The 13,860-nt window shown below is 40.3% G+C and overlaps 1 protein-coding gene and 1 long non-coding RNA gene across 4 annotated transcripts in view; one reads left to right on the plus strand and one right to left on the minus strand.

Annotated features, from left to right (window-relative positions):
• Positions 1-886, minus strand: part of MMP16 (matrix metallopeptidase 16) — a 277,042-nt gene extending 276,156 nt beyond the window's left edge. The window contains exon 1 of one of the 2 annotated variants that reach the window (XM_081816217.1): positions 171-886. In XM_081816217.1, the coding sequence (XP_081672343.1) occupies positions 171-302 (132 nt within the window). In that variant the 5' untranslated portion in view covers positions 303-886. The remainder of the gene's footprint in view (positions 1-170) is intronic. The other variant, XM_081816216.1, reaches the window with a different exon arrangement.
• A 336-nt stretch (positions 887-1,222) lies between these two features.
• The window catches only part of LOC115939454 (uncharacterized), a 17,847-nt gene continuing 5,209 nt past the window's right edge, over positions 1,223-13,860 (plus strand). The window contains exons 1-3 of one of the 2 annotated variants that reach the window (XR_014144279.1): positions 1,223-1,975; positions 2,066-2,189; positions 4,172-4,266. This is a non-coding gene — a long non-coding RNA (uncharacterized LOC115939454). The remainder of the gene's footprint in view (positions 1,976-2,065; positions 2,190-4,171; positions 4,267-13,860) is intronic. The other variant, XR_014144278.1, reaches the window with a different exon arrangement.

The following is a 13,860-nucleotide window of genomic DNA, read 5'->3' on the forward strand; positions in this document are numbered from 1 at the left end:
TCAGTCTCGCGCGCATCCATCACCTAAGACACAGGGAAACTCAACAAGGGTCTCGGCAGCAAAGGAAACAATGTGTAGAGACCCAGGCTGCTCAGGATCCCAGGAGTGAACGAAATGTTTCAGGGAGCAGCCCAGGCAAGGGAGAAGGAAGAAAGCTCTCATACTCTTACCTCCACATTGAAATACTGCTCCGTTCCGCAGACGGTAGCACATAAAATCCAAAGCAGGGTTTGCAAGAAAAATACCCCCGAATGATGCACGAAATCCAACCGTCTTCCAGTGCTGAATGTGAGTAAGATCATAGTGAACTGTGCTTCAATGGATGGACGAGCTCCCCTACGTTTTCTCCCTTTCTCCCTCTCCCTCCCTCCCTGGTTTCCTTTCAGAAAAAGTCCTCCGTGTGGGTAAGGAGCCTGCAGGTTCACCCACAGCCGGGCAAGGGGAGAAGACTGAGGGCCCAGCACTCGGCAGCCCCCGAGAAACAGCGGCGGAGGCAGGGTCAGCAGCAGCCTGCATTCACCATCCTCGAGGGCCCGTCACCGGGAACGTGGCGCCCAAGTTCACCGGCGGTTCCGGCTCAAAGCGCCGAGTCGCAGCCGCAGCAGCAGCCGCCGCCGCCGCTGCCGCCGCCGCCTCCAGCCCGTGCGTCCTCCTCCTTCTCCTTCTTCTCCTCCTCCTTCTCCACCGCCCACTCCTCCGCCGCCGCTGCCACCTCCTGCTTCTGCGGGAAGGGCCTCCGCCGCTCCTCGCTTCTCGCCTCTGCTTCTCCTTCCCTCCTCTCCTCGCTCCCCTCCAGAATGTTCATCCGTAATCTACATAACTCCTCCTTCCCGGGGGTCTGCCTGACTCTCGGGCCCTCAGCGCGCGCGCGCACACACACACACACGCACACACACACACCGGCGCGCGCGCACACACACACACACACACATATCTGCACATGAGCACACACACAACTCCACACACAGACGCGCGCGCTCTTCTTAAAGGAGACGGCTTGTGAAGGGGAACCGCTACTGTACCGCGCACTGGAAGTAACCAGACCTCCAGAAGGGCCCTGCGTTGGGACGAGGTCCTTGACACACCGCCCACCCCCTCTTCCCCGAGACTGGAACCCAGCAACCTGGGCGGCTCCATCCTTTCATCTCGCCCACCCCCTCCCGAGCATCTAGAAACAAGTGCGCCCCTCCCCTGCGGGGACTGGGTGGGGCTCAGGCTGCGGACCCTGGCTGGGGCTGGGGAGCGGCGCAGGCTTGGTCCTGGAGAGTGGCTGGCGTCCTCAATCAAGCGTCCCTGGAAGGTCGGGGGAGCGCTGGGAATCCGGGAGCGCCGAAGTCACTGCGCGCTCTTCGGGCGCTCGCGTCGGCTGCCAGGCTGGTCAAGTTTGGGAAGCCTGAGATGGCAAGTCCCGAGCGTCCAAAACTTTGTTGGGGTCCACCGACCGAGCCTGTGGCCCGTTGTTTCCCTGAATTTCTTCTACCATCGCTACAGCCCGCCTTTTCGGGCTAAGGGAGTAGGCACGGGATTTGGGGGTTGGTGCCTAGTCAAATACAGAAGCGGGAAGAAAATGCTCACTTTCCAAAAATGTTCTATCGGGTGGACGTATGTACACACTGGGACCCAAGAGAGGGTCCCTGGCGTTAACAAAGCCCCGGGCCAGGGAGGGTGGGGACGCTGGAAAGAAACCCCGCTGCTAGAGCGAGGGGAAGGGCTGGGGAGGAAAAGAGGGGGCCCAGCCTGAGGAAAGACGAGTAAAGCAGCCGGCAAGGGCGGGAGGAAGAGGCTGCGCGCAGACCGAGCGAGGGGAGAGGCTGGCGGGAGCGAGGAGAGCCGCAGGACGGAGGAGGAGGCGGCTGGCCGGCGGCACAGGAGAACAGCGGGCAGGGGAACTTCAGAAGAGGCTGCCAAAAAGGACTCGAGCCGCAGCAGTGTGAGGCAGTGGACAGCGGGGGCAGCAACCGCCAGCCCTTGGCAGGTGATGCTTTGGCTGAGAGAGAAAGGGGGAAGGGAAGCAGGCAGGCCTCTGTTTGGGGGCCACGCCAATAAATGTGCTTCTCCTTGGCAGCCAGCAGAGGGGAAGAGGAGCCCGCGGGAAAGAAATGCAGGAGAGGTTGAGAATAAAGGCTGCTCCAGGTGTGACAGCTACCTCGGTGAGGTGGAAGACGGAATTGACAAGGCAAATTTCATGGGTGAGTTGGTAGAGCAATAAATAAACCTGCAAGAGGTCATATTTGGTAAGCAAATGAAAAACGTTGAAAAACGCTTTGCCAAAATTGCACTGAACTGTAATAATTTGCATACTAAAGAGAAACACAAGAAAGCTAAGGAATAGGATTTTGCAGCTAATGCTTTAAAAAAACTGAAGGAAATATGACCCACCTACTTTGACCCAAGACTCTCAGGGAGCCTTTTCTGACGGTCTGCTCCATGCACAACATGTCCTATCCACAAAATAATTTTGAAGACATCATAAGAAGAAATACCTTATATTGTATAGCATATTAAAATTTGCAGAATGTTTTCACACATAGTATCTCATTTAATTCTCACAACATTCTTGAGGATTTTGTTTTTGTTTCACAGATGGAAAAATGACGGTTATAAAAGATATTTCCAGCAAACCATTCAAGTGGCAGATTTCAGACCTGAGTTTTCTGACTCCCAGTTCAGGACAGTTCCTGCTACATGACAGTGACTTTCCATATAGAAATCCTTTTCTCCTTTTAACAGTTTTATAACCCATGGGTTGAGATGATGTACATTAAAAAAAAAAAAACACAACGATTAGAAGGCAGCATGAAAACAAGACCATTATATAGAAGTTATACAGTGTTGTGTGCCAAAATGAAATACCAAAATGTGGTGGAGAGTATTTGTCAATAAATCAACAATCATTTTAATGTATACATTATATTTAGCAAAGTGCAAAATTAGAGAGGGGAGAGAAACAAAAAAAAATTATACCCTTTTCCTAATCCTTGAGATACTACTGAAAGGAGGGAGAATTAAAAAATTTATGCAAGTTGTACATGAGAAAACGGTTCTAAATGGTGAAGTCCTTGCTAAATGAGCCAGAATATTAGCAGACTTTGGCGAGGAAGTGGAATCCAAGTTGAGTGCTGCTATCAGCAAAGAGGGATTTCTCACTGCAAGCAACCTGGTTGTTGAAGAAAATACCTGAGCTCAGAATAAAGAGATGTGGAGGATAAGATACGGGGAGGAGCTTGCAATGAAATATTGAGTTAACATTTCATCAAATAGTCAAACAAGGATTGCTAAACCATTTTAGATAGGAATAGGTACTAAGAAAGATTATCTTCAGAATTATGCACAGGATTGGTGATAGGGAGAAACTGGGTGCAAAAATGTGATGGTTTAAAAAGGTTGTAGTCCAGCTGTGAAACTGTAAGGGCCTATATTAGTGAGGTATCCTTGGAAACTTATGCTTTTGAGGAGCCAAGAACAAGGAAATAAGAGTAGGGAACCATAAATTCAAAAGATAATCTCAAATTAATGATTTGTAATAATGATAAATTTTTACAAACATTTATTAAATTCTTTGGTGGGCAGTCAATGAGCAATGAATGAATTAATGTGTGTTCAAGGTTCTAGAAGTACTAACAGAAATAAAATAAATAAAATAAAATAAAATACTGAGACCGATATGTAATAATTTATGGCAATGCTGTAAGGACTCAAGTAATTACATATGTGAGGTGCTACAGAACAAGGTGGAAGAAGGTAGTGATTTTCCTTGAGGTCCTTGGAGAAAGCATCACAAAAGTACTGGTTTTCAAAGGATATCTTGAAGAAAGTGTAGAAATTTATCGGTCAGATAAGAAACGGAAGGATATTTCAGACCTGTGTGCAATGGAGGAGTAAACATTACAAGATGAATCTGAAGAACTACAAATGATTTGTCAGGGCTGCAGACCAAGGTGTGTGTAAAGGTCAAGGTCAGAGGTTGCAGAGATCATATCAGGGAAAGTCCTGTGTGCCATTTCAGTCTTTAGACTTTTTACCCTAAAAGAATTCTTAGGAGAAGATACATGAATTTTCACTACATTTGTTGTATGTTTGCCAACTCTGTGGAAACAGTCACCTTTTAGAAGTTCTTATATTTTTTACTTCAAATGTTCTATTAAGCATTTAATATCTACTATCTTTGTAGACCTTATATCTGTGCTAGTCTAATAAGCCTGACGAAACAGTTCCCCATATGGACTCATCTGGGTACCTGTGGATATGTAATCACTTCCTTGTCAGGTAAGTTTGTTATTCCATCTCTCATCTGTAATGTAGGCTTATCTTTTAAGAGTCAGAATTATGAAGAAGTTCCTACTCTCATATCTTAGTAGTGTTAGCTTCTTAGTTGGTGGTCTTCTTAGAGAAGAACTTGTTTTTCTATCCTCAGTAAGTTAAAATATAGAATATCATTCTTCCCTTTAGAGTGTTAATTAAATCTGTCCTCACACCTCTTGGCCCTTGCTGTGTGTGCTTTCTGTCACATACTTCCTTTCTTCTCACAATTTCACAAAACTAATGAACAATCTCAGAATTACATGTGAATGGAGAACAGAGAATCTAAAAAAGATTAAAGAAAATGAATAAGAAAGCCAAAGGAAAATAACAATTGCCCCCGACAAAGGGTAATAGCAATTCAATAAAAATTACTTAGGAGAGAAAGGGTCTGAAGAAGTAAATGATATATATGACTCCCAAGAGACAAATGACAGATACTTGTAAGTGAGCAGTTGAGTGGCATGCTGAGATGCGTGAATGACTACAACTACCCAAAATAACGTTAGAGGTGAATAATATAATCATGGAACCCAATTTCTTAATGAACTAGAGCCTTAGAAATGAGTTCTACAGCTTGGAAAGTTACATAAACTTGTTCATTCCTCTATCATTTCAATTTATGTGCTTTCTTCTCTATTTGCATCCATTGAACCTGCAGCTCTTTGTTTTGTTTTAATTCAGAGAATATTGAATTAGTGCTGAGCTATAGGCATTCTCTCATGCATCTGTTATTAGCAGGGGCATGCATATGTAGAACAGCCAGCTACAGCCTTATAATTTAAGGTGTGTCCCTGGTGGAACTGCAGGGTCTTAGAGCTTGTTGGAAAGGCTGATTCTCTGCTGCACCAAGATCCCCCTGTGATTCATACACAGGGTAGAGTTGAAAAGTTGCTAGCTATAATCACTGCCCCTGGAGATAGTGATTTTTTTTTCCGTTTCCTTCATTGACTTATGCTCTCCTTTATGAGTATCTCAAATATTTGGTTTTCTGCTCATTTATTTGTTCATTCTTTCCCCCACTGACCATTCATTAACCACCATAAAATACCAAGTGATTGAGAATGTAAAAAAGATAAATGTGAAGAGTTAAAGAGGGCCACCTCGGTTTGGTTAGCATCTAAGACAGGTAAGAATGAAGTCTTGGATTTTATGGTTGTTTTCACTTGAATTTACCATCAACATAAATAAATAGCTAGCAGTGCAAAACTTAGAGATAAGATTTAGGTATAGATGAGTGAGTGGAAAGGGCCTCCAGTGCCTCCCCATTTCTTCATCAGGCAGTACCTGAAGTTTGGAGGTCTAAGATGGCTGGGAAGTATGAGGAACTCACCAGATGAGAGAAGGAAAAAGAAAACCGGTATACAGCCTTTCATACCATTAGGCTAGGGTGGTGGGGGAGTCTTGTCTGTGGCCGTAGTTGTGTCCATCACCCTGTAAGGGCATTCCTCCAGCACTACAACTACTATGTTCTTCCCAGTGACCTTGGTGTGCTGTAACACACACAGGATTGGAAGCTCAGAGTCTAACTCTGTTCTTCTCTCGCTTTACCATCTTCCTCAGAAAGATTCTTCGATACTAAATTTTATCTGTTATTTCTGCCCTAGTGATTTTCCCTACATGTCTAGCCTTAAGCCCAGTCCTATGGTCTAGAATTCATATTATCACTTTCACCTAAAACTCAGTATGTCCCCAACCCACTTTATCACCTTTTCCTTAGATGGGGTATCCCTTAGTTCCCACATTTCAATCTGGACCCACTAGTTCATCTGTACCCATGTGCTCACTAAACCTTGAACCCCTCTGACTAATACTAATTTACGCTCTAGGTTGAACCAGTCACCGGTAGCTGTCATGTCTTTCTGTCCAATACCACTTTGATTCATTCCTTCACCTGCACTTGTAGTTTATCACTGTCCCTTATAAATTCATACTCTGTCGTCTCATTACTAACCACTGCAGTAGCCTCCAGTATGTTGTGCATACATTTGTTCTTTTTTTGTCTCCAACTATTCTTCATGCCAGTCCATTGAAGCATTCCCCTTCTACTAATCTTAAATATCATGTTCAGCATAGACATAGCATGTATAAGTTGGAAAGAAATTTTTAAAGTTCTCTCCTTTAAATTCCTCATCATTCAGAAGAGGAGATTGAGGCTCAATAAAGAGATTGAAGTTAAATAAGTCCTGTGACTAGTTGGCAAAAGTAACGACACATATATTCTGACTTACAGCTGAATTGCTTCTCTAAAAGAAAAAGATTCATTGTAAACTACGTTAGGCATGCAGGAAAACACCATGAACAAACAACCCAGGTTAAGACATAGTTTCATTGCTGTTTCACCCAGACCATATAAATAATTGCCATAGACTAAAATTGGATAATGCTCAATGGATTATCAGACTTGTCATGATTTAGAATGGGGTGACAGATCTGATGAGAAAGGACATGTTATTCTGTAGGTGGCTGCAGAAGAGGAGGGGTGCCTGGGTGGCTCAGTCAGCTAAGCACCCAACTCTTGGTTCTGGCTCAGGTCATTATCTCAGGGTGCTGGGATTGAGCCCCATGTTGGGCTCCTCACTCAGCAGAGTCTGCTTGAGATTTTTCTCTCTCTCTGTCCCATCTCCCACCCCATGCTTGCACTCTCTCTCTCTCTCTCTAATAAATAAATAAATCTTTTTAAAAAATGGGGAAAAGGAATTGAGGAACCTTTAGACACTGCATAGCTTTAGGAAAATTATATTTCTAAATTTCATTTTCTTCATCTATAAAATGGGATGTCATACTCTCTGGGCAGTTGTGAAGATTAAATGAGATATGTGTAGAAGCTTTCTATAAATTTTGAAATGCTAAAAAACATAAGGAATTATTACAGCATGTGACTATGTCATGCTATACATAGAGAAAGCAGGCAGCAAAGATTCACTGGGACTGTAGTTAACAAAGGAAGTTAAAACAAGTTAGAAATGTTCAGAGTGAAGACACGATGAGAATATTCCTAATAGGTTATATTAGAGAGTAACAAGTGCTGTGTGTTTCATTGGTATTAATAGAAATGATAAAGGTTTTCATTTCTTAGCAAAAGAGAAGGAGCTATAGAATGGCAGTCCTTAACATTGTTATCAAAATATAATTAGCCCCCTTTGAACTATTACATACTATATTAAATGTACTTTTCATTAGTTCATGGGCAAAGAAAAGAAAATGGAAAACAGAATGGAAATTAGATTGGCATCCATAAAAGCCATAAGATAACAATAAAAATGTATGATATAGAAGTGAATATTTTATATTAAATTAGAGGCATTGAATTGGAATTTAAACTTATGGAGTTCAGAAAATCTTTTATGAGCTAATTTCCCACAGTAATGAGAAACTAAACATCTAAGTTGAAATGTCCTTTTCTACATATAAGAACAAAAATAAAAGTGAATTAACCCATATCACTATAGTTATAATTAGAGGAAAGACAGTAATAGAAAGATGAGAAAAGATGTTGAATAATCTTAGTTCTAGTGTATCTAGTGCTTCCACTGTATGTTTCATGATTTTGAAATGATTTAATCACACTCCCTTAATTCTAGAATAGGTAGAATCATTCACATGTTGCTTATTATTAACAAACTTAATATGATAATGAACTTGGTTGTCTACTACAACTTTTGCTATCTGACTCACTCTTTCCCTCTTCATTGAAGAGTAGAGCATTCTAATGGTCTGGTAGTCTAATAGGGAATTACTATTTCATACACATTTATAAAATCTTTGCCCCCAAGAGATTCATTTAATCTATCATACATGTTAGATGTTGTCATTGTTTTATTAATATCATTAAGATATCTGGTTCCATTTTTGTTGGAATAGTGTTTCTAGGCAAGGCCAAAAATAAGTGACTCATTCATTGCAAATTATAAAGTAATCAATATCTGGAAATCTGGAGACTTATAAGAATTTATTTCTTCTTTGAAAAAATTAGCTACAATCATTTCAAATGAGCTAAGACTTATAGAATTTGTGAGTATATAATCAAAATATAAGCAGTGTGATTTTAATATAAGAGCATAAGTCAATGTCAAATCATAATTTGATACTACAGTTAGTAATTACTTAGCTTTTTGGGGAAATATGTGACTATTCTCTATAAGATTAAAACTTACTCATCCAAATAAAAGTCTTAAAAATGAAAGAGAAAAATTTTTTTCTTCTATATCAATTGTCATCATATATTTCTAAGTAAAATTATCATCATATTAACCCAAGGAGTCATGAAAATATTTTATGCCTTGGCTTAGACTCTTATAGTTTCCATAGGACAACCAAATATACTACTCAGAGATACAATTTAAGAGTTACTATAAAAGGGGCACCTGGGTGGCTTAGTGGGTTAAGTGTCTGCTTTCAGCTCAGGTCATGATCCCAGGACCCTGGGATCGAGTACCTCATCAGGCTCCCCTGCTCAGAGGGGACCCTGCTTCTTCCTCTGCCCCTCCCCCTGCTTCTGTGCATGTGCACGCTCTGTCTCTGTCTCTCTCTCTCTCTGTGAAATAAATAAATAAATAAAATCTTAAAAAAAGAGTTACTACAAAATAATTCTGGAACATGATAACTCTTTTGGAATTTTAATTTATCCTTATCAAAGGTACATCTGCATTTACCCATTTTTAATTTTACTTTTTAAAAATTCTTAGTCATTCTTAAGATAACTTTTATCTTCTACCTTTAAAGAATCTTACTCAGATGTTTGTTTTACCTTAGAAAATAAGGTAATGAAGTTAGCTGGATATAATTTACATGAAATTTTGCTTAATTTTAAGCTTTCATTTAAGTTGGATTAAGACCAAACCTCATAGGACTGTGAGGACTCAATTGTTAATCTAAAAATTATAGAAACACTTCATTGAATGGAAAGGAGTAGATGCCTCATTTCATGCTCTCACCCAATGAAAACATTTATTCTAACTATTCCTAATAAGTAGTCATTCCAAAGATGGGAGTTTCACTACTTTCCAAAGCAAAATATTCAGTGGAGCTTCCAAGTGCATATGGCCTTTAGGATTTTGATCAACTTGTCCATAATTTGTCCATATCAAAATTATATAGATTTTCATAGCTAAAATAATTTTTGAATTTTAAAATACATATATAATATCCTATCAGCAGAGCCATTTAAATACCTTCATTTAAAAATGAAATTAGGGGAGGGATGCCTGGGTAGCTCAGTTGGTTAAGTGTCTTCAGCTCAGGTCATGATCCCAGGGTCCTGGGATCAAGTCTCGCATCAGGCTCCTTGCTCAGCCGGGAGCCTGCTTCTCCCTCTGCCTGCCCCTCCCCCTGCTTCTGAGCTCTCTCTCTCTCTCTCTCTGACAAATAAATAAATAAAATCTGGAAAAAATGAAATTAGGGGAGACTGGGTGGCTCAGTTTGTTAAGCCATGGACTCTTGGTTTCAGCTCAGGTCATGATCTCAGGGTCATGAGATGGAGTCCCATATTGGGCTCCAGCTCAGTGGGGAGTCTGCTTCTCTCCCTCTCCTGTTCCTCAACTCACCCACTTGCAGGCATGCAGGTACACACTCTCTCTCTACAATAAATAAATAAATCTTAAAAAAATAAATAAAAATAAAAATGAACATTAAAACATGAAAACTCTTGACTTGGGATTCTGACCAGGAGCAGAAAAATATATCTGAAATCTCCTCATGAGCCTACAATTGTTTTAAACAAAATAATACATACATACAGTTACCATAAAATGTTAAGCTCAAGGTTTCTGGGGACTCTGTAAAGATTAGCTAGTTCATTTTCCTATCTGGGATTTGAATCCTCTCTACAATGTCCCCAAGATTTTGAATTTAAAAAACACCTTTATTACATCATAATTATTTAAATATTTATGAGCTCTTACTAAAATTCCATTCTAAAATTGAATGTAAAATATTCTCTTTGCAAATGAAATCTCTATTTTCAGAGTTTTATATGGTTATATTTTTGATCCTTTGTTATTATAACATAATGGCTTAAGATTATTAAATTCAGTTTTTAAAATTTTCCAAGTTTTATTTGTCATTGATATATGTACTTAGCTGTACCTTAACATTAATCATAAAGCAGGACTTTATTTCTTGCCTCTTGGGGTATGAATATATTGTGTAAAGAATAAGATTAATACCTTCCTTCAGGAAAGATATCATAGGCTTACTTTAATGAATATTAGGTCCCTATACAAAACCACACATTTCTGCTATTTTTTTTTCCTATTATAGTAAATATTGTGACCTTTTCATAAGAAGGCACTGCTGGTTATGAGAATTGCACTGAGATAGTAGTCTGGAGACTACTTCTTACTTCTAGCTCTGTCAGTAAATAGCTGACTGAATTTAAGGTTCCCAGCCATTCTTTGCTCTATATACTCTTTTAGAGAAATGAAGACTTTGAAATCAGAGGATTTCTGAAGTATCCTAAATTTCTCAAACACTGTGAACATATAAATCAGTGTTAACTCAAAATCCATATTCAGTACCTGTATTGCAAGAAGTCAGAATTTAAAATATTGGACTAGGTATAAACACAATTTAACCTGAAATTTTTTTCCATTACTTTAGTTAAGTTTCATACTCTGATTGTACTAAGTAAATGAAAATATTTTCTAGCTTACTCTGAATTAAATTCAAAGGAACACATGGACTGATATAATAGTAAGGTGTTTTTATACCCACACGAATCTTCTTGATTAAAAGCTATTCTATGCATGTGTATCTGGCTGTGTTGGTGCAAGTGTGGCGCATTTGCCTGACTTTACCACTAGGGGTCATCATAGTGTGTATGTGTAAGGGGAGGAAAGCTTTTAAGCCTGTCAATGTTTTGTTTTGTTTTGTTTTCTAAGTAGGTACAGCAACACATGATAATCACTTTGCTTCATGAATTATATAACTTAAAAAGAAAACTTCTATGTAAAAATAGCTTTTCATGTTGACACGTATGTGAAATTGTTCTACCCTAAGGACTACTACTTTTATGGAAGAAGAAAAAAAATCATGTTTTATACCTATTCCCATTCAATCACTTAAGATTCAGCATCTGCTGAATTGCAAACTTCTTGTATTTAATTTTTCTTCTGTACGATCAGTTGCTTAAGGAAATTAATAAAATTTCCAGTGGTTTAGAATAAGTAGGTTATTGATTTAGTATAAAGAGACTACCTATTTTAAACAAATATTTGTGATTTTAATTCCAAAAAAATGAATTAAAGGTAAGTTATAATAAATAAAATATAATACTAAATTATCATAAAAGTGAAAATAGGTAGTTTTATGATGACAAGTATAAAATACATCAATAAAAAACTTTATCAATTTAATTTGGCAATTTCTAATCTTTTTGATGTGAATGTTGTCCACATCTCCTTGGTGGAGTTGTGCTAATGTTAAAAATTATAAAATGATTTTTGGGATGCCTGGGTGGCTCAGTTAAGCCTGTAAATCTTGATTTCAGCTCAGGTCATGATCTCAGCATGATTTCAGCATTGTGAGAAGGAGCCCTGCTTCATTGTTGGGCTCCTCACTCAGCAGGGAGTCTGCTTCTTTCCTTCTCTCTCTCTCCCTCTGCCCCTCCCCCTGCTTGTGCATGCACTCTCTCTCTCTCTCTCTCTAAAATAAATAAATAAATCATTCAAAAAAATTATAAAATGATTTTCAACACTGCTTGATTAAGAAAGCATGCCTATTAGACCTATAAAAAACACTTTAGTTAAGATTGCCATATTCAATGTATAAAAATACAAGACTCATGGTTAAATTTGAATTTCAGATAAATGAATTATTTTTAGTATAATTATTTCCCATGCAATTATTGGGATATACACTAAAGAATTAACTGTTGCTTATCTGAAAATCAGATTTGACTGGGTATCTTATATTTTATATGGCAAGTCTTCTTTGGGTATAAAGAGGTATAAAGCTATTCTTGAATTATACATATACATTATATATAATGTGTATATATGTGACATATATGAGAGAACTTCACTTCACTTATCTGGAAGTCAAACGTTAGACTCCTTAAAGCTAAATAAAGAAATACCATTGGGCGCCTGGGTGACTCAGATGGTTAAGCGTCTGCCTTTGGCTCAGGTCATGATCCCAGGGTCCTGGGATCGAGTCCCGCATCGGGCTTCCCGCTCCTTGGGAGCCTGCTTCTCCCTCTGTTTCTCTCTGTCTCTCATGAATAAATAAATAAAATCTTTAAAAAAAAAAAAAAGAAATACCATCAAAATTACAGGAGAACAGGCATGGGAGGAAGGAAGATTGGGAGGGAGGGAGGAGGTGCTAAAGGAAGAGAGAGAAACTAAAAGGGAAGGAAGAAGAAACTAACAAATGTTCCTGGTTCTGTAAAAGTGACCTGTGAACATCTAGCAGCTGAAAGTAGCCAAGTACAATGTAAGAAAAAGGATTATGCTTCATGCTTAGAAATCGGTATACCTCGGAGGGAAAAGATGGCGGAGGAGTAGGGGACCCTATTCCAACCAGTCCCCGGAATTGAGCTGGATATCTACCAGACCACTCTGAACACCCACAAAATCAGCCTGAGATGTAAGAAGATAGGTCTGGATCTCTACAAACAGAATATTGTAGGCGGTTCATTTTGAGGTACAAACAGGGAGCTGTGATTCTGCTTGCAAATATTGGAGGGTAAATGGCAGTGGGAGGGAGCCTGGCCATAGGAATCCTACACCGCTGGTGAGCGATAGCTTCCTGCGCTGGGGAGGGGCACAGACTCGGAGACCGGTAGCGGTGGGGAAAGGACTTTAGGGCAGCCCCCGGGATGGAAACCTGGAGCAGTGGGGTTGCACGTGTGAACTGGGGACGGCTGGTGGTTTTAGAAGCACAAAGGGCAGAGACGTGCCCCATCCTGGAGGTGAGGACTGGGAGCACTGCTGAGGGACACAACCCAGAACGCTGCAGTTTATAGCAGCACAGACAGAAATGGAGATAGCGTGGTCTGGAGAGCTCATTGAAAAACAGACTGCAATCTCTCTGCTCTGAGGGTTGGAAATGGTCTCTTGTGCTCTGACTCTCTGAAGAGAGGTGGAAAGTCACCAGGGAAAGCCACCAAGGAAAAAAAGCCCCCCAAAACCGGTTTCCACTGAGCCCATCCCGCACCACAGGGAGCAGGGCAACTCTGCCCAAACAGGGTTGCCTGAGTACCAGCGTGGCAGGCCCCTCCCCCAGAAGATAGGCTGGGAGAACAAGAGGCCAGCAACCCTAAGGTCCGTAGGAAACAGGTGCATCTTGCTTGGGTTGTGGTCAATAATTTGGACTCTATACCTTCCTTCAACCACTCAGCAGAATAACTAGGAAGAGTTACCCCCAAAATAGGAAAGACTCAGAGACTATGACTTATGCCACAGATTTACAAATGGATTCAGATATAACCAAGATGTCGGAGATGGAATTCAGGGTAGCAATTGTGAAGATGATAGCTAGAATGGAGAAATTGATTAATGGCAACATAGAGTCTCTAAGGGCAGAAATGAAAGCTGAATTGGCAGAACTTAAAAATGCTAT

Source organism: Leptonychotes weddellii, chromosome 4 (genome assembly GCF_054177405.1).
Source record: "Leptonychotes weddellii isolate Sample4059 chromosome 4, ASM5417740v2, whole genome shotgun sequence".
Lineage (NCBI taxonomy): Eukaryota > Metazoa > Chordata > Mammalia > Carnivora > Phocidae > Leptonychotes > Leptonychotes weddellii.